The sequence below is a fragment of the Sylvia atricapilla genome, chromosome 1 (genome assembly GCF_009819655.1).
Source record: "Sylvia atricapilla isolate bSylAtr1 chromosome 1, bSylAtr1.pri, whole genome shotgun sequence".
Classification (NCBI taxonomy): domain Eukaryota; kingdom Metazoa; phylum Chordata; class Aves; order Passeriformes; family Sylviidae; genus Sylvia; species Sylvia atricapilla.
In genome coordinates this window covers 47,129,262-47,153,153 of record NC_089140.1, presented here as the reverse complement: position 1 = coordinate 47,153,153, position 23,892 = coordinate 47,129,262, and the positions used below count along the sequence as shown (strand labels likewise).

The 23,892-nt window shown below is 37.8% G+C and overlaps 1 protein-coding gene across 2 annotated transcripts in view; it reads right to left on the bottom strand.

The window, feature by feature from the left end:
• SEPTIN7 (septin 7) overlaps positions 1 to 23,892 on the bottom strand; it is a 61,152-nt gene that overhangs the window by 16,420 nt on the left and 20,840 nt on the right. For both annotated transcript variants that reach the window (XM_066321867.1, XM_066321877.1), the window contains exons 2-5: positions 11,213 to 11,319; positions 4,413 to 4,513; positions 3,649 to 3,783; positions 564 to 681 (exon numbers count right to left, since the gene is read on the bottom strand). In XM_066321867.1, the coding sequence (XP_066177964.1) occupies positions 564 to 681; positions 3,649 to 3,783; positions 4,413 to 4,513; positions 11,213 to 11,319 (461 nt within the window). The remainder of the gene's footprint in view (positions 1 to 563; positions 682 to 3,648; positions 3,784 to 4,412; positions 4,514 to 11,212; positions 11,320 to 23,892) is intronic.

The following is a 23,892-nucleotide window of genomic DNA, read 5'->3' as shown; positions in this document are numbered from 1 at the left end:
TGAAAATAAAACACAATCCACTTCTAGACAGTCACAGCAAATATATTCTACAAATACAAAGACATTATATCACTTGCATCAATGTTAGATTTATCTCACCATCTTCAAAATGCATTACCACACCCAAGAGTCAACAGGTTTTACTGATTCTCATCTAATACCTGAGGTATCTTTAATAATTACAGTGCATCAACATAGAAGTGAATACCACAATGCAATCAGTAATACTGTGATACTGTTGAATACCTTCCTTTTTTAACACACTTCTGGTTAGGTACCTAAATCTTGAAAGCTTCTTTCCTTCTTTACTGATTTTTATCTCAGCAGTGAATTATTTCACTTGCCAAGAAACATACTATACTTGAAACATCTTCCCCTGAGGACAGAAACAAGATTATTTCACCAAGAATTATAATTAAATCTAGAGATATAAATTACTCAGCTTTGCTGTCTCAAGTTATTGCTTCAGGGTTTAAACTCTGCATGTAAATTAAATCTCACCATTTCCACAGGGATCAACTAACTAAATTATCCTATGTTGTAAATACTAATTTTTAACTCACCTGTTTTTTAAATTGTTGGCATTCCTCAGGTGTAAGTGTGTCTGCTTTGGCAATAAGTGGAATGATATTCACCTTTTCATGCAGGCGCTTCATAAACTCTATATCCAAAGGCTTAAGTCTGAAACACAGCATTAGAGCTTTGCAATTTATATTAATTAAACAAGATCATACAAATGATGAGATTTTTTCTGACAACTACTCTTAAGACACTGATTTATGAGTGAGAGATGACTGAAAATGAAAAAGCTACCTGCAATTATTACAGGAAATCCCCTGAATTGTATAATATAAGAGGAGAAAGTGGTAAGTTAATATTACTAGCAGTCACGAGTCTTCTGCTAGCTGAAAGTACACTCATTTAAGCAAGAGATTAAGAACTCTCCTATGAAGGTAGTAAAGTTTGTGTTATTAGCTGAAAGATAATCCCACTTAAAGCCTGACTGATAAGAGCTCACAGTTGTGAATCATGCTCTGTTCACACATACAGTTGCAGGTTCTGAAAGCCACATCTCAGCATGCTTCTTCTGGAGAGTGGGCTAGGAGACTTTTTCAGACCTTAAGATTGCTGAAGATGGCCTACACGTAAGATGCTCTGTGGCCTATGTACAAATTAATTTGAAATATCTCTAAATTGGTATGCAAAACAAAAAGACAGTTATGAAAGCGGATGACAGTGACAAAAACTAAACCATCATATGGGTATAGATAGGGTGGCTGCATGGTAGTATATTCACCATCTATGTGGATCAAAGTGGTCAGTATTTCCTGTTTCCTGAAGCAAAACTAGAGAGGTTTTGATGCATTAACGAGAACAAGTTTAGTCAGGCTTAAAGGATTCACTTAGAGGATTTAACAAGATTATTCTTCATCTAAAACAAATTAGCATTAGAAACATTAAAACCAGATTAATTTGGTACTGAAATTTCTGAAGACCATACATAAAAGAATGAAGAAAATGTTCAAAAATACATATTTAACTTCATTTTACCATTTTTCACCTGTCACTGATTTCACCAGTTCTCAGCATGTGTCCATTAAATAGCTAACATTAAAGCACATCTATATTATAAGCACTTTTTTGGTTATCCATTCACCTTACTATGCTTTCCCTCTACTTGCTTCAAAAAGCTGCCTAGGGCAACAACACTGGGTTGAAGGGCAGCTGCCAAAGCAGAGTTATTCACAAGGCCTGCTCACCTAAAGACTTGAGAGTTTACAGTGGAGACTGAAGCAGAAAAGCTTTACATAAAGATACCAAAATGCAGAAAGATGGTAAATTCCATCATCACCCGATCCCACTTACTTGGAAGGCTCCTCCTGCCCCTCCACTCTCTCTCCCTGCTTCCACAGAAACCAATTCAATCATTTCAGGTGTTTATGGGAATACTAGCTAGAAATGGTGGGATGCATTAAATGGAAGGACTTCAACTGTTGGGTCTAATTTCTAAATTTCTAAAGCAGACTTTTACAAATGTATTAAAAGGACAAGAAGAATTAAGTTCACCTACAAATGCCTTAATTCAACAAAAATATAATCATGCATTAAGAGTGAAGAGGACACTACTTGGTGGGTTAGATGTGCTGCTGACTGCACAGGAAACAGGAGTAAAGACTGCATCACCACAAAAACCAGGTAGGAAGTGAGCTCTGTCCTTTCAGATAGGGCAGCATCTTAAAAGAGGAAATGAATGCTAAAAACAGCACCAATTTTCTTCATTAACTTCCTTACTCAGATGACAATTCTAAGCATTTATTCCAGGAATTGAAAAACAGTATGCATATCTAGCATGATTTTACATCTTTTCCTCCCCTAAAAATACCATTAAATACCTGTTATATCAAAAGGAATATACTTTTACAGCTTTTAGCCTCACAAATCTAATGACTAAGTCTTAATCCATCAGAAACATTACTTTTCTTTTTCCTTACAAGCAATTTTTACCTCCCACTGATTTAGGAAGTTCTAACAGACACAGTCGTGTGAAAGAAAGACATGTTTTTTGAAGAATCTGAAAATTAGCTCAGAATGACTGACTAACACAAGGAATCATCTTCCCTTTAAGTTAGATTTTGGATTTTGCACACTAGTAAAACAGTGTGTCAAGAATTCAAGTGTTTGCATTTAAAATTGACATGCATGTTGAGCAAAATTGGCATTAAAAAGGTGCCTGTTGAACAACAAAATACTTAATAAAGGCAAGTCTACATAAGAAAGACTCCACCCTCTGACATTTCTTTCCATATTTGGAAGTATCTGTACAGTTCAAAATTATTAGACCCATTCCAATTCTATCTACAGAAGCTAAGTGTAATAGCTGGTATTTTTTTACTGCCTAAGGAATACTTCAAATTCCTTGATCACTCCCTTCAGTAAGTTTTACTGCTTTTGACTGACACAACAGAATAGGCCTATACTTATCTTCACCTCTTTCTGATTTTGAAGGTACAATTCAAGAGTCTGACCAATTTAATCATGATACTATGATAAAAAAGATATACAGCCAGTTTCAGATAGTTAATATGTACCTAATACACCCTAGAAAATGCAGTTCTCCCTGTCTACCACTAGATAGAAGCCTGATCTAGTAAAAACTAAGCAGGGCTGGAAGATAACACAATAACTGAAAAAAATCGGCAATGCCTATACTGGAATTGCCACTAGACAAAATACTACACACCAAGGGAATTATGGCATGCTTACAAGGATGTATGAGACTTCCCATCTTCAATTTACATTAATGGGAGGGAGGAAGAATGGAAAGGAAAAATCTTGTTGCCTGACATGTGAACCAGTTTCTCCTAATGTGATCTAAAGACATACAGATCACAAACAGACCTCGCACTTGTGAATGTCTTAGCATTTTTCACTGCTAGAATTCTATTTCTCTCATTATGCAATTAATGTGCAATCATATTTTCTGGTGTTTGGCTCGCTAATGTTTGACAAGCCAAAGTAAACATATCTTTGAAATTAAGCATGATCTGCAGGCCATTAAGAAAATCCAATTTGGAACTTAGATTGACAGATTTGGCTATTTATCTTGAGATAAGAGAAAATGAAAATATAAAATACACTAATACAAACCCGTGTCCTGAAGGAGCAATGAAGTATAAACAACACTGCACTCTATTATCTGGCATCTGGCGTCTGTTCACTCGAGATTCTGCATTCAGGTAGTCCTCAAATTTACTGTCAATGTAGTCAATAACTGGCTGCCAGCTGCAGAGATTACAGAATAAAAACCTGTAAGTTACATTATTTTACATAAAGAAATCTGGTTTTGCTAAGAAATAGATGTTCACAATTTCCTCATAGGTTGGGGTGGGGCATTTTTTGCTTTGTTTGGTTTGGTTTTTTTGGTTTTTTGTTGTTTTTTTTTTTTTTAATTAAGATACTTCAACACTACAACTGACCAACTCCTCAACCTAAAACTGAGTTACATAGTTCTGGAGATATAATGTGTGTGAGTCCCACAGAAAAAAACACAACCACCTTTATTGTAAAAGCATTAAACAGACAACTAAAGAACAGTAGCTAAAGGAATACGCTCCACTGATCACATCTTGTGACAGCACAGAAGATGCCTCTGCACACGGCATGTGTGGATAAAGAGCCAAATGCACCATTCAGTTTCAGGGGAAAGGCTGGCAGCACTTCCATCAAGTTATAAAGGCACTTGGAATTACAGCAGTTAGAAGTTTTCAGCTAAATGTAGTGTTTGAAAGCATTATTATTTTACCTGAATACTGAAGCCTGCATTTTAAAATATGTCACAAGGTATTATATCTCACACACACACAAAACACAATGCAAAATTATCATTGGAGAACATATGAAGAATGTCTTACCAATTACTATTATCCACAGCATCTCCAAATCCTGGTGTGTCAACTATTGTAAGTAGTAACTGAACACCACCTTCTTTGATTAAAACTTTTGACTGCTCAACCTGTGAAATGAATACAGTAAGATTAAATTTTTAGCAGTTTAGTCACCTATCTTAAACACTGGGAAAAGAATGCAATGAATAAGAAGTCTGACAAAGAACTGCTAACTTTTCTGCTTCAGAGGTACACTGTGTCTGTGTTTTGCTTATAAAATCGCAATAATTTTTAAAATTAATAATTTTTTTAAGAAAAAGGTCATTATTTAAGAAAAGTCAGTGATAAAAGAACCCTCTAAGTATGAGAGATATTTTAGTATTTAAATTCCTGATTAAAGAGGAAAAACCTTAACCAGGAATTAAACTTAATAAAGTTGCAAACTTTGGTCACTTCAAAGAAAGCAACACTTTCCAAAACTCACAAGATGTGATTTTCCAAATCCTCCCCACAAGCACCTTAGACACTTCTAGTCCTCTTAATGTATTCTTAAAAATACATTAACTCTTCAGCAGAATGGTTGGGAATAGAATCACAAAGTGATGGTTTCCTATTACAAACAGAATTATATTGAAAAGTAATACAATCTGGCTGCAATCTGCTGAGCTAGACCTGATGTGACTGTAATAGATTGGGTTCCTGTTAGCTCAAGTCACTGATGGAAACCAGCCTCAGAAGGCAACTGCCTCAGCACAAGGAATGATGCAAGATCTGGGTGTGGGAGTTCATGCCTCCAGTTGTGACCACCCATCCACAGCACAGCCCAGGCAGCTTGCAATGAACATGTCATCAAAGAGATTAAGCATGTCATGACACAGAAGATCTAGGCGAAGCAGCACATGGACTGCTACTGCCTTTTTCCTGCTAATATTTCAGTAATTATTGATATTGCCAATGTCAGGTCCATCTGGCTGAGAAACTGTTCTTTCTTTGAACATCACTCTTCTATCAGTGAGATGCACAGCAGTATGAAATGACAAACTCATGTTGGCCTCTTTCCAATTGCTCAGATGTTGAATCATCCTTTTCTTCCCTGACACTAAAACAATTCCTATTAAATCACTAGTGACACTGTTTTTTAGATATGGATTCAAGAAATCAGCCATGTAAGCCATTTTTCCAGAACCACACCAGAGCTGCCAGACTCCAGGTGATGCTACCTTGTTGCTCATTGCTTAATATTCCTCAAGCCTCACAAATCCTAACTGGGGAGAAAAAAGGAAGTTCTATTTAAAATAAACCCTATCTGGATCATCTCTTGACCAGTTCAAGGTTTGAGAAATATCATATTAATGCTACTTAAGATCTTGCATATCCCTAATTGTTATATAACTGAAACAGACTCTCACAGCCACACCTGAACACTGTTGCACTCTGCAATCACCACTTACGTATGTGATGCAATGTAAATCCGCAAGATAAACTAACGCTGCAGAAAGTTGAACTAAATCCCTCTTGCACAAGCAGAACATTGATTCCAATTCAGAAGGGACTATCCAGAATCACAGAACACAGTAATTATCTACAAAGAGAGCTTCACATTTAACCTCTGAGTATGCAGGATGCTGTTTTTATCCACTCATCAGTAGAGAGCCTACCCAAGTCGGATCAATCCCTTTCGCTGCCAGTTCTCAAAGAGTTAATGGCTACCAGGATACTGGTCACAGAAGTATCCAGGTTGGGCTGGACCTCCAGACCACCCAATTCAAACTCCCAACATGAACAGGCCTTACTGCAAGGTTAGAAATGTGTAAAAAAACAGGAATTAAAACCAACCAAACAAAACTGTACACACCCCAGCCTAAGTTGCCACCTAGTTACTTTTTCACAAACTATACAACTCTCATTCTTCTAAAAGTATGCAGCTGAAAGCCATGAGAACATAGGGATACATGCACTGCTTTAGAAATGTACATTTTAATTATGGTGAGAGCATTTCTCCTCATCCTCAAGAGTTCTATTAAGAAATGCTATTGTACACAATTGATACCAGAACTCAAGACAGTAATCCCCTGCCATAGTCACTCAGCCAAAAGTTTACTACTCAAAAGCTTTAGCACAAAAGAGATTAACTTCTGATTCCTTGCATTCTTTTGGCTATCTTGCATATAGTAACCCCATAGCTCTCCTATTACCAAGATCTCTGCAAGCATAAGAAACCCACAACACTTGCAAAATACTAGAAATGATAATGTTAAGAGATGCACTCTTGCCAAGAGCTACAAGGTATCAGCTTTATTCTCCAGCAAAAAAATTCCCAGCAAGAGCCATTAAATTATTATGGGCTCGTGGTGGAATGCTTTTACGAAAGAAGCGATTAATAAAACATTATTTTGAACATATGTTTATAACAAAGGAAAAGAAAGGTCAGGAGATCCTCGGAAATGTCACGCCTAACATTTTCTCTGATTCTGCATGCTTGTAAAATAAAATCTAAGTGTGGCTGAATTTGTGAAGTCATCTTCTGACAAATGGTCTGCAGCAACCAAATCTCTGCAGAGAGTGCTAATACATTACTGGGTGGTGAGGATTTAGATTTTTTTCTTACTTTTTAAAAATTCATGTAGGTATCTTGCTATCAGAGCAGGTGTTGGCAGTAAGGTTTGTTCGTTTTTTTTCTTACTGTAAAGAATTATTTTCCCTGTAAGTTACTAAGGAGACTAAGCGTTGGATACTTAAGACTACTTACCCAAAAACAAAGGGGTGCCCAAAGCTCAGAGGGGGAGATAACACGAGTTTTGTGGCAAATAAAGGACAGAGCTTGAGGCAGCTGGGCACTCTGGTTTTTTCCGCGTTCACGTTCGGGGAGAGAGAATGGGTTGCTGCTTGCTGGGAGAGGAGTTCACTGTCTCTGGAGGGGTCCAGTCCTGGGAGATCTATCATCATCTGCTCACCCTGCGGGAGCTGGGCCAGCCCTGCCCCACCATCGCGGTTTTATTGGCACTGCTCCTGTTGCTATGGTGTGACCCTGCACCCGCTGCCCTACAGGGACATCCTGCCATTCCAGCGACCAGCCCAGGACTTTCCACTGTTCCAGCTTGGTTCTCTGAAGTTCCTACAGGGGGCACCAAGACCAAACTGCCCCGGGTTTTTTGTAAAGCAAAGCTCTCGAGGTTCTTGGTACTGTTTTGTTATTAATGCTGTAGTTGTTTTTTTTGTTTGCTTTATTATACATACTAGCGAAGAACTGCTATTTCCATTCCCAAATCTTTGCCTGAAAGCCTCTAACTGCAAATTTATAATTGGAAAAAGTGGGAGTAGTTTACACTCTCCATTCCAAGGGAAACTCCAGCTTTCTCTGGCAGATACCTGTCTTCCCAAACCAAGACAGCAGGTTTTCACAAACCTACAGAACATGGAATATTAGCCGATTAATTAAATGTCCTATGCTTGTGCTGTGGACAATCACTTTCAGGATATATTGTAAGCAGTAGACTCTACTGGTATAAAACAGTAGATGAAGACCCTGCCACAAAGCCTCTGCAAAGCTGCATTTTTCTAACCTAAATAGATGTGTCCATACATGGTCAAAGGCACAGAAAGCAGCAACATCTGGAAAAGAGCCAGAAAATCCCTGTAAACTAGTGTCATTCACAGTTAAGCATCCAACTGCATCCCATCATCTGATTTACAAGTATTCCCAAGGGATTCATGGAAAACATTAGTTCAAGTCTTGGAATTTAAGACTTTTCTTAAAAAGTCTCCTCTGAACAGACATTTTCCCATGCACTCCAGTCAGCTGGGTCACAGAGTCTCCTCGGCAGTTTCTACAGAGCATTCATCCCTTGGTGCTTGTTACAGCTCGACTGCTTTTTATTGGATGAAACACGCCTTTGCCATCCTGCATTTAAGGCAGTCAGATAATGATCAGAGAAAACCCATTTAATACCCTCTCATTTCTGAGTATGTTTACTTTGAATTCATCTGACGCCAAATCACTTACCCTTAACTGTTTTTCTGCATTTTCTGATATTAATGCAAAGGACCTGCCTCACAAAACAACTCCAAACTGCCATGGTTTTCAAGCCCAAACCACACCTGGGGCTTATCTGTGCAAGAGCCTCTTACACAACTCCTGATCAATAAGTTGTTCCCACCATATAAGAACAGGTTATTATTAAAAACAAGATTTGAGGATGCTCAAGTGAGGAAGTTTCTCTCATCCCTACCCTACAAAACTGTTTTATCAATCCTCAACTTAAAAAGGTTTTCACTGGCAAAGAGTACAAATCCAGTAACTCCCACTGCTTATTCTTTAATATTTGACAGGAAACACCTCCACATGATATACCACACACAATTTTCAGGCTTGTGGGGGAAATAATTTTAGCCTCACACTGACAATGAAATAAGATAGTTTCAATTTCTTTCTTAAAATGCTACACTGAGTTTTCATTCATCCCAAGGAACTGAAAGCAAAGTTGCATTGCAAGTATTAAAAAAAAAAAAAAAAAAAAAAAAAAAAAAAAAAAAAAAAAAAAAAAGGGCAGTTATTAGATAAAAGTAGTAGTTTCTACAGGGGAAGAAGGTATTTAAATTTATTTTATTCTCAACATATTATTTTCTCAAACCCCAATTCACTACTGAAAATAGTTCTGGCAAGCTCTTGGCCTCAAGCTTTAGCCCGCACAGTCGAAGTAGAAGAAAATGCAATGGCTTTTCAGCCTGAGCTCTGCTCAAGCTTTTTTTCCCCTCTCCAGCTTTACAAAGGAAAAAAATTCACTAAGTGAGGCTTTCTGAAAATTATGTGTCCTTTTCTAAAAGCAGTATATCAAGACAAATCAAACCACCCTTGACAGTCAGAATGAACAACAGATCATCTAATCTTGCCACCTAACAGATGACAGTACTTAACTCAAATTCTAGAAATTCCACACAGTTTCATATTATTTTTTCTTACACTGATGCACCTTTGGTGGGAGCCAGTTATTTTTGAAAGATGTCTTGGTTTGGGTTTTTTCTTTGTTAGATTGTGTAAAAATTCTTCCAAAGATTTTCCCTAATTGAAAAAACCCAAAAATCTTCCAATGACAAGGAATCCATCCCACAGCTTAAACTAAAATTCATAATCTGAATTGGTTTAGCTTCTGCTAAACAAAAATGTAATCATCAGTAATGAAATCATGCTACATTACTCTTCCAATAAAAAAAAGTCACCCATCTATTTGGTTTTCCAACAGCCACTGATTGGCTCAGTAATAACCATATCATATGAGAGTTTAACTCTTTGCACACCTCTTCCATCCCACTTAACATCCCTTCAAAACAGGCAAGCTCAACTCTTAATTCAAATAATGGTCTGACACCCCTGATAACAAGCTTTCAAGCCCATTTTCTCAGTCACTACAGTTTTACATTAAACTGATAAAACAGCCTGAAAGATATGAGCAAAGCTTAGAAACTATTAATATATTGTTAATCAAACTCTGGATGTTCAAAAGTTTTCCCTCAATTAAGAAAAAATTATATTTTGCAATGAATCCATTTTGTAATAGTATTCAAGCTTTATAATGTTGAGCTAACTGCTAATGCAATTTAAACTTCTCAATATGGACTTTTTCCTTCTACTGTGGTAATTATCCTGTGTTCCGACATTGGATTAATAAATGTTTTACCCAAAACCCCAACCAAAAAAACCCCTGAGGTCGCACAAAGCAGTAAGGACAGTAGTTCATGGCATTGGAGCTTAATTACTTGATTCCAGGGAGTAAAAAAGCACTCCATTCTAGAGCTTCTGTTTAGCACCTTGCACACCCTCCTAACTCAACAGTGGGCTTAATCACTTTATGACAACTCTGCAATTGCCCAGTTGCTTCAGCTACAATTTAATTTTGCAGCTGGAGAAACTCTGTTGGACAACAGCAGCAATGGTGAGCACCCCTGGTCCTCACCTGTACAAATTTAGATTATCACAACCCATCTTCACCAAAGTCTTAAGCAAGTGCACATCAAGAGAGGTAAGCAGAGCTTATGCATCCTTACTTTGTTGCTCAGTTGCGGAGACAGAAAGTACCTAACAAACACAATGATTTCCTGAACTACCCATAGCATTATTATTTCTTTGCGTTAGGTAACTGTTATTTGTAGCAATCTTTTTATAACACAGAAAAGATGTTTCTTTTCTTGAGAGAAAATATAATTGATCAGTAGCAGGTTATTACACAAATCAAATAGATCAGCTTCAGTTTTCCAGTCTCTGACTAAATATTTCAGTAGCATCATGCACTTGCAGGAACATAGTCTTTGCCTAAGTCTAGTGCCTTAGGCAGGATCACTCTAGTCCCTGATGTATCAGAATAACAACTTGGAACAGGCAAACAAGGCACCACGAAGCAGTCTGCAGAGGACTCAGATACTTTTATACAGAGGTTCCCGCACTTCTGTCAAATCCTTTAATATTTGGTCTCTAAAAGTCTGCCTTAAACAGACAGGTTTTACTGCACATCTATGTTTTTTTTATAGATTTACTCACTATTTTAATTGATAATAAACATTACATTTTCAAACAATTCTGCACACATATGTGCTTTTTAATCTATAGGCAAAACACAAAAACACTTCAGGGCTCCCACATTGTTACAGGTTTGAGAACCTGAAAGTTATGTTGTTCAGATACAATGAAAGATACAGTGAATATTTCTTAGTGGTTCACATCATGACTGAACGTATCTTGAGACTCAGGTGCTTATGTGACAACTGTATGTCACCTTACATTATTAAATTGCAAGTTACAATATTCAGGTTGTACCTTTTTCCCCCAGACATACCTGTACAGTCTTTTTAATTCTGTGTGAAGGACCTGGATACTCTGGGGAATACAGTTCTGTTAAGAATAATGAGTTGATTAATGTTGATTTTCCCAGTCCAGATTCACCTAGAAGAAAACAAAACAGTTTCAGTAAAACCCGGAGTATCACATCAAATATAAACATCTATATTTCAAAAGCTCTTTAAACATGGTACCTGAAAACATGTACTGCACTCTAAGACTCTGAGAATCTATCATCTTTTCCAATTTCAATGAAAACCTTTCAAATCCAACTGTCACTGTTGAGCTCTATAAGCATTAATTTTTCTGATCATATTAAGTATCAAGTGCATTCAGCACTTTTTCCCATTGCTCCCATTACAACACACAAATATGGTATTACACTAAATTTTATACACAAGAGATATTCCTGGTATAACTCATCATAATGCCAAGCAGTTTAAGTTGTCTCCTTTATTTTAAATACTATTTATTTGAGAATCTTTATTATCACAGAAGGAAAAAAGCACAGGTGGGAGTGGGGGGCAGGAGGGGAAGACAGATTAGTTTGCTGTAACTATTAAAGCCACAAGAGATAAAATGAAGTTCTAAACTACGTGGTTTGCCTGGGAATTTTGCTGTTGTTGGGGCACAGAAGGGGCGGATTTTATTGGGGGTTTTTTTTGGTGATTTGTTCATGAGCAACAATAAGTCAATAATTCTTACAAAAGAATCTGGAGAAACTACAGCTAGACAGCCCACACCAAAGATTACCCTCCATTTACAGCTCTACAGAGACACGGGCAAGAATTTCAGATCAACTACTCATTATAGTATTTTAGAAGAAAAGGGTTTGTTTGTCTGTTTATTTTGTATTTGTTAAGAAACTACTTCAACACAACAATTCACACAGCAAGAGAAATATGGACAAAAGGTATAAAAAATGCTGCTTTCTTTCTGTTGAAGTTGCATATCCAGTCTGTCAGTACACTGACCTAAGCAGAAACAGAAAATTGCTTGCAAGATAACAAATTTGAGGGCAAACTATGTACTTTCACTGAGGGAGGAAAATGAGCTGAACTGGACCCACAACTGAAAGGTAAAGCTTAACTAAGGCACGAATCAGTCCACCCCAACAAATATTGCGTTGATTTAGAGACTGAACTGAGAAAACTTCGAACCCCGTCTTGAGATAAATGTCCTGGGTTAATACAAGAGAGTTACACAGCAGAAAGTAGTTAGGAATTGTCTCCCCCGTAATAGGTATCTGGTTTCCTACACGAGCCGGCTCATACACAGCAGCCATCTCGATTACAGCGGTGTAGCACAGAGTGTCTGCAGCACCGAGCAGAGCAATCTCATTAGCTACACTGTAAACGGATTAGCAGCTGATGAAACACTGCAACCAGAGCTCCTGCCGGCTGTCTGCGCTCTCAGTCAAACCCCACCCTCTTGGACAGATGAGCTAACCCGTGCTTCGAGCAGCGCCTGCCCACAGGCTGATGGGCTGCGGCAACCAAGGAAAAGGGTAAGGCATCAAGATAGCAACTGAGCACTAACCCCATCAGGACAGGTTTATGCAAGCCTGGGATATGTTTGCTGACAAGACTTCATCACTGCCCTGCAGATTTTGCTTTTTCCATGCTCAGATGCATGAGACACTTAGGAATATGCAGTAAACACACTGCCGCCGGGTCTGGCTAAGGAGGACACAGGTTTTCTACTCCGCATTGGCAAGACTTTAGGGCGTGCTCAGCTGCAGCCGAGAGGCCTTCCCACCAATTCTGCAAGAGAAAGAAGCTTCTGAAATGCACAACCTTCCAATCTCATAGATGCATCCCAGTTAAAGCCTAACCTCTTATCTCAGAATCCCACTCAGGAGACGCATATCATTCCAGTTAAACTGAAAGGTTTTTATCCACCCTACTGAAGTCCTCAAAAGGGTGGCTCTGATTTTGAAATGTACAGTTCCTATCAGTGACCTTTGCTTTTTAACTTGACCTTAATCTTGCAAAAGGCACCCTACTAGGGTGCTGAAGAAATATTTCAGCATCAGATTCTACTTCAGTATAAAAGAAGGGTTGCCCCATCTTCTCCCTTCTAATAATTTCAGGTGAAATTAACAGAAGGACTGAAAACAACCATTTCTGAAAATGAGTGCCTGTCAAGTTGTCATTGAAATTCAACATACGGAAATAAGGTTTTTAGCTTCAAAAGAATGTGACGGAAAACCACCAGTTTGCCCTAGAAGGCATAGGCAGCTGCGGCACTCCATACCTAGCAGTCCCTGAACTGCTGAAACACTACACCCTGAGAGATCTGAAGTTTGTTCCCCTCCTCACCCTTCACCCCCTCACAGCTGCAAGGATGTGAAGATAAATATGAGCTGAAATTAGTGAAAAGAAAGTATGCTAAGGATATTTATGCTCCATCTTGTTCCCAAAGGTGCCCAGCATCCCAGATATCCTTACCCACCATGCTAACTTTAATCAGCCAGTGCAGATTATAAGAGTTTAAACTGCTTATCTGCTACCAGTAATTGAGGTATTACATGTAAGAGTCTGCATCAGTCCTGGATGCAGTTGTGCCTTAGACCATTTAAAGGTCAACATCTGCAACAGCAGTAAGAGGCTATAATAACAAATAACTGCACTGAAACTGTAGGTAAAAACTATCTGGAACATTTAATATTGTACTACAGGAAGTCATGCTGCTTTTCCACTTTAATAAAAAACAGGAGTTTCTCTGATGACTACAGTGAAAGCAGAATTAGAGAGATAACTGTAATTGAACATTCCAGGAGCCTTTCTGGACACATTAAGATATTCTGATCTTCATTAGAAATACAGTAAGAAAAAAAAAATCAAATGCCAATCAAAACAACTCCCCCAAATCCCCCAAACAAACACACACAATACACCCTTAACTCCACAGCCAAACAAAACTCTGTCCTTCCCAAAATTACCTAAAAGGATTGCCTACTGGAAAGGCTGGGAAATCAGATTCCACAGATGCAACAAGCTATGACTATGACTAACAAAACCACAAGAGAGAAGGGAAAACAAATGAAATTTAATTTGCCTTTACAGAAACAAAAGGATATACCCCAAATAAAATCCATCTTCCCACTTTCAGTAAGCACTTCTGATGAGATTTTGCCCTTTGACCATTGCATGAACTAGCAAAATGATACAATTTTCAACAGCAATAACTTCCAATCACTTAATGAATTATGATGAAGTTAGACCTAGGTGCCTAATTTGGAGTGAGCCATTTTTAGAAATTGGTTTTAAAAAGAAGGGAAAAAAAAAAAAAAAACAAAACAAAACAAAAAAAAACCACAAAACATTTTTTTGAATCCCAAAGTTAAATTATTTCTGGTATCCAGGTACTGCTTTTCCTTGCCCTTGCTCTCCCACTAAATATTTCACATAGACTTCAAGTTCTTCTGAATGTTGCTCTTTTTCTTCATTATTTTGCATCTCATGTTTATCAGCAACTTAGTGTTTCCAAATGTTAACATTTTATCAATCTGTTTTTATAGTCGCATTCGAACACATGGAGCTGAGCACTCTTGGTAGAAAATAAGCACGTACTTTTACTAACATACTTGTGTGAAGGAAGACCTTTTGTGAGCCCTTACGGGACTGGCAAAAGTTTCAACTCTTCTCAAGTCCACAAATTTCTAAATGGATGTACCAATAGTGGAACTCTGCTTGTAGACTTGGCTTTAACAATTACCACTTGACCATCATTATCTTTATAAAGATGGCCCATAGCACATCACTTTAAATTAACCTTGGATAGCAAAGTTTTTTCTTTTCTGTGAACAAACACTGATCAAGTACTTTCCTTTTTTCCTACACATATAAGACTAGCTGTAACATGAGAAGGGGAACCAAGGAAAAAAACCCAAAAAAACAACACATTCAGTCTCCTATATCTCAAGCATATATATCTCAAACATATTTCTGGGGGTCAGAGCAGACCACTGGCAACCACTGGAATGGTTTGCAAGCCATGTAAATAGTCTCCACAATAGTACTAAAGCAAGTAAGTAAAGGAAATGAACCATTAAGAAATTGGAACAATGGTGTGCAATCCATGTGAAGGGGGAAAGCAGTGCTCAGGTAAAAAAATATGTAGCTATCTCAACTTATGTAGCTCAATTGAGCTACATATACATTTCATCTTCATTTCCAAATCCCTCCCCATAAATGAACCAAAAATCCTAATCTGTGATAATCACTTAGAAAATCTACTCATAGCTAACTTGTTTCCATCAGTTCTTGCTATGACTTTATTACTACAAAAAGCCTCAAACTGCCAGCATCTGCTCCCTGTGACAACAGAAGTGAATTGTTACCCTTAATGATGCTTTTTTCACCATTCACTGCCATGGCACATTGGAAATGTGCCACATTCTCAAACTCCTCCAACTTTCCAGCCTCTGCCATTCATACTCAAATATCTATGAGAAACATGGACAAGAAGTCCAGTCCAATATAGCTTTCTTCCAGCTTTATTTGTAACTTCTGGTGGAGACCACAGTTGTCCCATTCATATATTGCCCCTCTCAATAATGCATCACGCTACATCTTCCGATACCACATCATTCTGAAAATCCAGCATCATTTTTCTCCTATATTTTTAAGATCTTGTTTTCTAACCTCAAGCCCTGAAAGAAGCATGACTTGCATTCTTAGATTTAGGACCTCATGTGAGAGCTCATTAAACATATCAAGTAATCAAGGTGAGTAACCAATCTTGAACATTCTCAGCATGCTCTCTGCATGACTTCCTACCTCTTTATTTTAAGTTACTCTTGCAGAAATCACCACAAGTTTTATACTCTTCACTAACAATTACTTGGCTGCCTGCCAGTGAAACAGTATTTCATGCTTATGCCCTGTGACAGTCAACTGCATCACTGGGAACATGAACACAAGTGCACTCCAGAATTTCAAGTTCCTTTCCCAAGCTCCAGGTGGGACTACAAGACTGCCAAGGAACCACCCACCAGCAACAAAAATGCTTTGCAGCACTGGAAACCAAGACTTCAGTTAAACCACTCAAAGTGATTTGCTTCGTGTATCATCTCCAAGAAGACGGCCCAGTCTCTCTGTCACTGTGTCTATTAACCAGACACAGCAAGAACCTCAGATTGAAAAGATGCATTAACTGCTCATTCTGATTCCTGAGAGAAGGTAACTCATCCCAGTGGGACTTGTAGCTCATCAGGGACAAGCCACCAGTAACTTTTGTGGTAACCAGGTCTCTACGAATTGCACAAGGTTTTTGGAAGCTTTTAAAGGTTCCACTGCATTTTAAGTAGACATCTGTATTTAGAGTTCATGGATACAGCCAAGCATAAGCTGCAGTTGCTTCACTGCTTTTTCAGAATGAAGATACCAAACAATACATTTCTTCTGTGATGAAGTGCATTTGATAGCACATTTCATAGCCAGAGAGTTATTACGAAGGGATCAAATTCAACAGAAAAATGCTGTACTTCTCCACAACCTACTTATACAGAATGTTTACATCAAAGCGTATTTTATTTTTAGCTAGTGAGCAAGTTTTTTCATGGAATTCTTCAGTTTTATAAATTCTAATTATTGTGACAGTTTTTGCTTAAAACATAATCCCATTAGTTTGATGCTGGTGACTCAAAGAAGAGTAAAAAGCTTGTCAAAAGGCATATAAAAATACATTTCATCTTCTTTCATCCTTGCACAATTCACAGTTTATGTGCACGACAGCACTTGCAGCTTTATGCAAATGTGTAATGGCTTTGATGGCACTGTGACATGCAGGTTTTTGCATTTATATGGAAGGGAAGCTACATGAATAATCAGAGAGTCTGAACTACAGTGAATGGTGTGATGGAACCATCCTCTTGCCAATGGGGAATGATGCTCTGCCATGTCATTATAGACAACCACAAAAATGGAGACTACAAGATGCTTTTAATTTCAAGTCTGATTTTAGAAGCTTTTCTAAAAGCTTCAGTGTCTTCAGTGCTCTACAAAATACAAACCAACATTCCCATAAACATGTAAGAATATCCAAATAAAACCCATCAGGAGGAGGATGGGAATAGGACCATGCTGCTGCCACATATCTACTTTTCTGTTTAGGATGGTGTCATGTGAAATCTTGCAAATTATCAACTTCGACTTTTATAGACATTTATAAGTGGAAGAACCCCAAAGCTCTACCATTTCACAACTTGAATGTGAAGCATAAATTATGGAAGCAATATATGTTAGAGCCACAAAGATGCTCCTAGCAAAACAGAGGAACAGGGAAGTCTAGCAGCAATAAATTGATTTCTGCCTGTCAGCAACTGCATCAACAACAACATAAATTTCAGCATTCAGGATACAGTAAAGACAATTTAATCAATTTTCTTAGAGCAGAATTTAAAGTGCAATAACTGAGGGCAGACTCTTGGCATATCGTTGTCACAGACAACATTTAAATAATTCAGAAAAGCCATTAGCAGGGATGGGAAATACCTCAGAAGACTACTGCAACAGATTCTACATAGCATTTTCCAAGTACTATTGTTTCCTCTCAAAGCAGAAGCAGGTCTAGCTTTCTACAACTGACATATTAAAATTGCCATGAAACAATGGTTTAACTTCACAAGTGTAATTTTGGCTACTGCCAAGAGAAATGGTCCCCTACTGCCAGTCCAACTCTTGCACTAGAATTCACAGTGCAGAGTATGTGAGGCAAGTGGCCCAGCAAACTAGGGCACATAGGGCTTCAGGACGGGAAAATGAGGGGGAGATGATACCAGGCAGATGAACTAAGTCAAATACTCTCCCCTCTTTTTGGAAACAAGGGTAAGTGCAAAAATCTGCTTTTAAAACTAGATCTCGTCTGTGTCACAAAAGAACCACCAACAATTCACAGGTCAAAGAATTTGTGGCACTTCCTGAAGAAAGTGGTATTTCCTCTAACAGCATATACAGGCTTTGCTGCTGATTAACAGCATGTCTGCAAAGCAACCACTTAAAATAGGACATATTACCTAATTTAACATGAGGCATGGGAAACAATCTTTCAGCATTTTGGACAACAACTTGCAGTTCAGTAAAACCAAGAAACCAAAACTACAAGTTTCTCTTCACTTTAAGTTCTTCACCATTACTGCAGATGACAAAACACTCCACGGTATTGGTCCACTCCTATCTAGTATCAAGAACAGATGAAATGCAACAATCTGAGCTTCAGAATTACAAGCCCACCATTAGCAGCTGTAGCCCAGTCGCCACAGCTTACCTCACGATGTTTTCTGTGTTAGGTGAAATAAAACTCCTATGTCTGATTAAGCTGTAGTCATACTGCAATGCAGCTATAGAGATACACAAGCAACAAGAAGTTGTCAAAACTGACCTACATGGAAAATCTGAATGCACAAGCTCTATGTGAAGTAATTGGGTTAAAAAATTCAACTGGAAACGACAGAAGCTGCAGAGTTCAGGGACAAATCTTCTACGATAAAATGTCATAACCAGGATATACCTTCAATCCTCACAGGCTCTGACAAAGCCAAAATAAAGAGCCTTCAAAAGAAAAAAAATTATTCCTTCAAATATCAAAGCCAGAGAACAGAAACTGTTGTGAAAAATGATAAAGCAGGATGCTCCTTTTAAAGGCAAGAAAGCAAACATCTGAGACCACCACTGCTTGGTCTGAAAGAATTATATATTTAGAGAAAGCTGCAGACCTGGACTTACTCTCTGGAGGCAAGTACAGAGATAAATAGAATTCAATTCCCTGATTATATGCATTATTAGGGAAAAAAAAAAAAAAAAAAGAGAGGGAAAGATTAATAGAAACATTAAATCTGTCATCTCTACACTACTGCTGACAATCAACTGTACAGCATTTCCAATACATAACAGCTAACATTTGCTGACTAAAGAACGAATAGTATACTAATGAACAGAGATCACAGATTAGTCACAGTAGGCTCTTTTATTACTTGGACAGAAAACTGGCAAAGCTATCAAAATGCTAATGAAAAAATAAGAGTGATGGTGTTTATTTAATCTTTCAGATAAAAACACTTGATACAGATTACAGGGTCAACATCTCAGACAGTGAGGCACGCATGCAACCCACGAACAAGAAGCTCTACACTTCAACTCAAGCAAAAGGAGAAAAAGGTGAAGCACTTTAGGCAGCATCTTCCTCAAGAAGCCACCCAACTGATACATCTAAGGCATGAGTGTCACAAAAAATTTCAGGACAAAAACCAGAATTATTTTTACTTACTCTACAGAAGAATACAAAGAGCACTTAAATTGACTTACTCAACACTTCATCAGCTCTTCCCTTGAAAATTTACACTCAAACAGAATAAATATCAGAATAAATATACTAGAAGTATATTGAGTGCTCTCAAAATATCCCAGATGGGACACTCTGCTATTAAGCAAAACCCTAAAACTTTGTCAGAGGACTTCACTTAGAACATTTCTAGAGGTAGTAAAAATTTCTTTCAGTACTTTATACCTTCCCTCTTGATGCCTTCTCTCTCTTTAATATCCTTGGAAGCACTTTCTATAGCAGGAAACTATGTTATGACAAACCCCTGAACTGGCACAAGCAGCAAGAGGAAGATACAGTTAGCTAGACAGAATTCTGAAAATTCACCCCAGTGCTACGATTTTTGCGGCAATAAGGAACCAGATATTAGGGCAATGTTGTTTCCAAGTCAGGATAATTCTGCTTCTTTGGCTTGGTGTTAGCCAACCAAGGAACAAGAGGATCACAGAGGGGCGCTCCCCTGGATACACCACTACCACTTTTAGGAAACCTTGGCAAAATGTACTTTTGTTTCCGTAAGACAGCCTCCACTGGAATTGTAAAAATGAGTATTTTAGCTCTAAAAAAGGGTGAGGAAGTTGTAATAAACTTGTGTTGGCAAGACTACACCCTTTTTAATATGGTAACAACTGTTTTGCTTACGTGCTAAGCCACTGTTCCCAAATTGCTGCCACCACTGTTCAATTTTCTAATAATGACTTCGAAGAAAACTGAGCTGCTTTTGTAGCCAACAGAAGCATCCGTTTACCAAGTGGAAAGGAAAACAGACAGGTCTGATAAGGTCATATCCTAAGACCTGTCTAGAGTGCTTGCTATGTTTTGCAATGGATACATCTGAAAGAGGACTAGGTGGACCTGAAATTCCTGCCAGCTACACAGGATACAGCCCAGAGCCAAGGATGCTAAATCTGTTAAGTCAAAGGCTTGTCCTTTACATAAGGTGAGAATGATACACAATGAGCTTAGTCAAAAGAGATAAAAAACATAACTTTTAAACTATTTTTTCACATACATTCTTAAATCATTCAGTCAAATATAATGCAAAAAACGCCCCCCCTCCTTCCCATCTAAGTAAGTGAAAATCTGACATGCTCTTTTTTGTCTCAGTGCCTGCTGAGTTGCAGTTACTGTTTTCTGCTCTGCCTGGCACTGATGTAGCAGCAAAATGGTGAACAAATATTTGTCAATAGTCAATTTCCTTTAAGTTAGCAAATTCATATATATTCCACACTTTTACTGGCAGTGTATGTCTCCAAGACCTAAAAAATAAAGAAATCTTGCATTTTCTTCTCCATTATAATGCAGTGGTACCCCTCTAAATTAACCTTTTAAATACAAAATATCACAGTTCATCTCATCTTTTATATCAATATTTATGCTATGCCAAGGCTGAGTTTCACTGTGGATTTCAAAGTTATTTGCCTCTATAGGGCTAGAAGGATATGAAACAATCTACTAATTGCTATATTCCTTAAATTAGGATACAAAGATACCACCTTTGCAGTACTATGAATTTTTGTTTTATCCAGACTTCAGAATCTGAATTGAAGGAGTCTGATGTTGCACTCTCATGGTAAAAATCTTACCAGATTTATTGTGCTATCTTTAAAAATTAATTTGAGCAATTATCATATTCTTACTCAAGGTTTTTGTCCAAAATTTTATATTAGATACACATTTCTCCTGAAACAGTTGTTTTAGTAATGAGACTTCAAAAAAAAAAAAGGGGGGGGGGGGGAATGAAGTTAAACTTCAGTGATGCATGGAAGTCCAAGTAAGATAGACCTGATTAACATGTAGTTATTTATTGACAGTTTATATGTGAAAGCTCCCCATTTGGGGAGCCATCTGAAAATGCATACTACTAGGATTTCCATACTCCACAAATGTTTCATTTAGAAACACACATCCTAATTTGGAAACACACAACTAATTTAAAGCTAAGACTGCACTATGCTAAAGGATGTGTCATTTACAAACATTTAAGCTGCACTTTTAAAACCAAGAACAAATATTTGCCTTCATCCTACACCACACCGGGCAGCAGCTGCAATAACCAGCACTTAAAAGAAGTGTCAACTAGAAAACATGTTGCCAAAGTAAAGAGTTATTTACATCCACTAGTATCAGCTGATCTGAGGTGTCACTTAAGCTGAGCAGTGCTACAGGTTGTGTGTGCTCTTCCAATGAGGTCTCAAAAATCTCAGATGCACAGAATTCACAAAATACAGTTTTTAAACATTTATCTAGGAATCTTTTTTCATTTCACCCTACAAGACAGACTTATGCATAGCCTCATTTAGTATTTTCAGTAGGAAGTTATCCACAGGATAAGCTGCTCTTTCAGTTAGAGAAATCAAAATTCTTCAAGGAAAAGTATCTCAGACATAAACACAGATCCTTCCTAACAACCACAACATTACATAATGCTCAAGATCTTTAGTCAAAACATTAATTCAATCCAATCAAGGCTCAGTTTGACAACTTTCTGAAACAAATGCCTCATGACTGCCATATCAACCAGTACTGCAACAAAAAAAAAAACTTAAATCCCAGCCTCCAGGTCATTCCTCCTTTGTGGTGACACAAGATATTCTTTTGCTGTGCTGCAAGCAGACTGAAGACTAACCTTCATTGCAGCTCCCAGAAAACAGTCCAGCTGGATTTGCACATTAATCCAATTCGGGCCAAGTGCTATTAGTTCTTTCAGCAGCAGCACAGACTTGGGCCAGGTTAAAAATCTGAACTTCAGCCTAGAGGAACAGCTGCTATTGCTGGATCACAGTTTTTCTAATTAAACCAGAAGGACACTTTATAAACACCACTGAGAATATCATGATTTTTCAAGTACTTATAAATTATGAAAAATCATTTCCATTTGCTCACTGATGACACTGACACCCTCTACATCAACTAAATTTTCCCATCCAAGCATCTTTAAAGGGTTGTCCACCACATTAATAAGCAGCATGAAAAGAGAATTCCAGCATCTGTAAAAAACATCAGGGACTTAGGGAAAGGAAAAAAGCTCCACAAAAAAATGAGTGAAAAGGAGGCTGACCACATATGGAATGCACAGTGCAATTTTTTCCTATTCACTTTGTTCTGTTTTTCATTAAACAAGCAAATCTTTTATGTTTTGGGGTGTATTTTTGTGGGTTTGGTTGTTTTGTGTGTGCTTGTATTTTTTTGTGTTTGGGTTTTGGTTTTGTAGGGTTATTTTGCAATGGAAAGTGCTCAAGTCTCATTTTCCTAAAAGCCACCATAACCTGGTTTAGGAAAAGCAGCTGACAAGCAGATGATACTTGAATGAAAATATACATCCAAGTTTTATAGTTTTTAAAGATGTGCAATTATTAAAAAGCTAGAAGAAAATAAGGAGAACATGGACCTTGAAATAAACAAGTCTAATAGTGAGCCCAGTGCCACAATATAAACGTAGATTTCTTTCTGCACAGTTTTATCCACTAACATCTGTGATGCTCATCATCCTTGCCATGTTCTGATGGGAAACCTCTCAAAGGATTCAGCAGTCTTGGAGACAGCAGCTCTGGTTATTTTCCAGTGGTAACTTTATGCTGATCACATTACAGATCTACCAATATTAAAGTGATTGAAAGAAGCCTAGAAAAAAAGACAGTCTGCCACCATCACATTGGTTGGTGGAAAAAACAGCCATGTCAAAGAAATCCACTAGTATTGATATGAAGAAGGAAAAAAAACAAAAAAAAAAAGCGCAGCCAGATGACGTATAGAGCTCCAAAACAGAGTTGTATGTAAGGCACTGACTGAAAAGGACTTTCCACTGATTCTAATACTTTTTAAAAGATCCAAGTCTGGGTTTTTCCTAGCCATTTCCAAATGCTATGACTAGTAGTATAACAGCCTTACAAAAAGAGGGGGGAATAGAGGGACTTTTACCATTTCAATAACATCAGTTATTGTTCAAACTTACCGTGATGGAAAAACAGGGTGGGGTTTTTTTGTACTTGAATACCTATGGTGTTATTGGGAACTCTGTTCTCAAAAGTACAGGCAAACAACAGCCAAGTCAGCACCACAAAAATGAAGATGTAACTAAGCAGCCTAAAGGACGGGGAGTTAAAAATATAAAGCCAGCAGATTCAGTCATTCTGCTGCACTGTAAGGTGTCTCAAACATCAATACCCATCCAAAGGCAAATCAGCATGCAGGTAAACACCAGAATCAACAAAAAACCTGAGGCTGGAACAAAGAGAACTGTGAAGTGAAATCTGCTAAGTGTTCAAAAAGTACAAGACAGTTTAAATAAAACTGAAAAATAAACTGCTAGCTATATCTGGAAATAGCAGTTACAATATATAGGCAGACCAA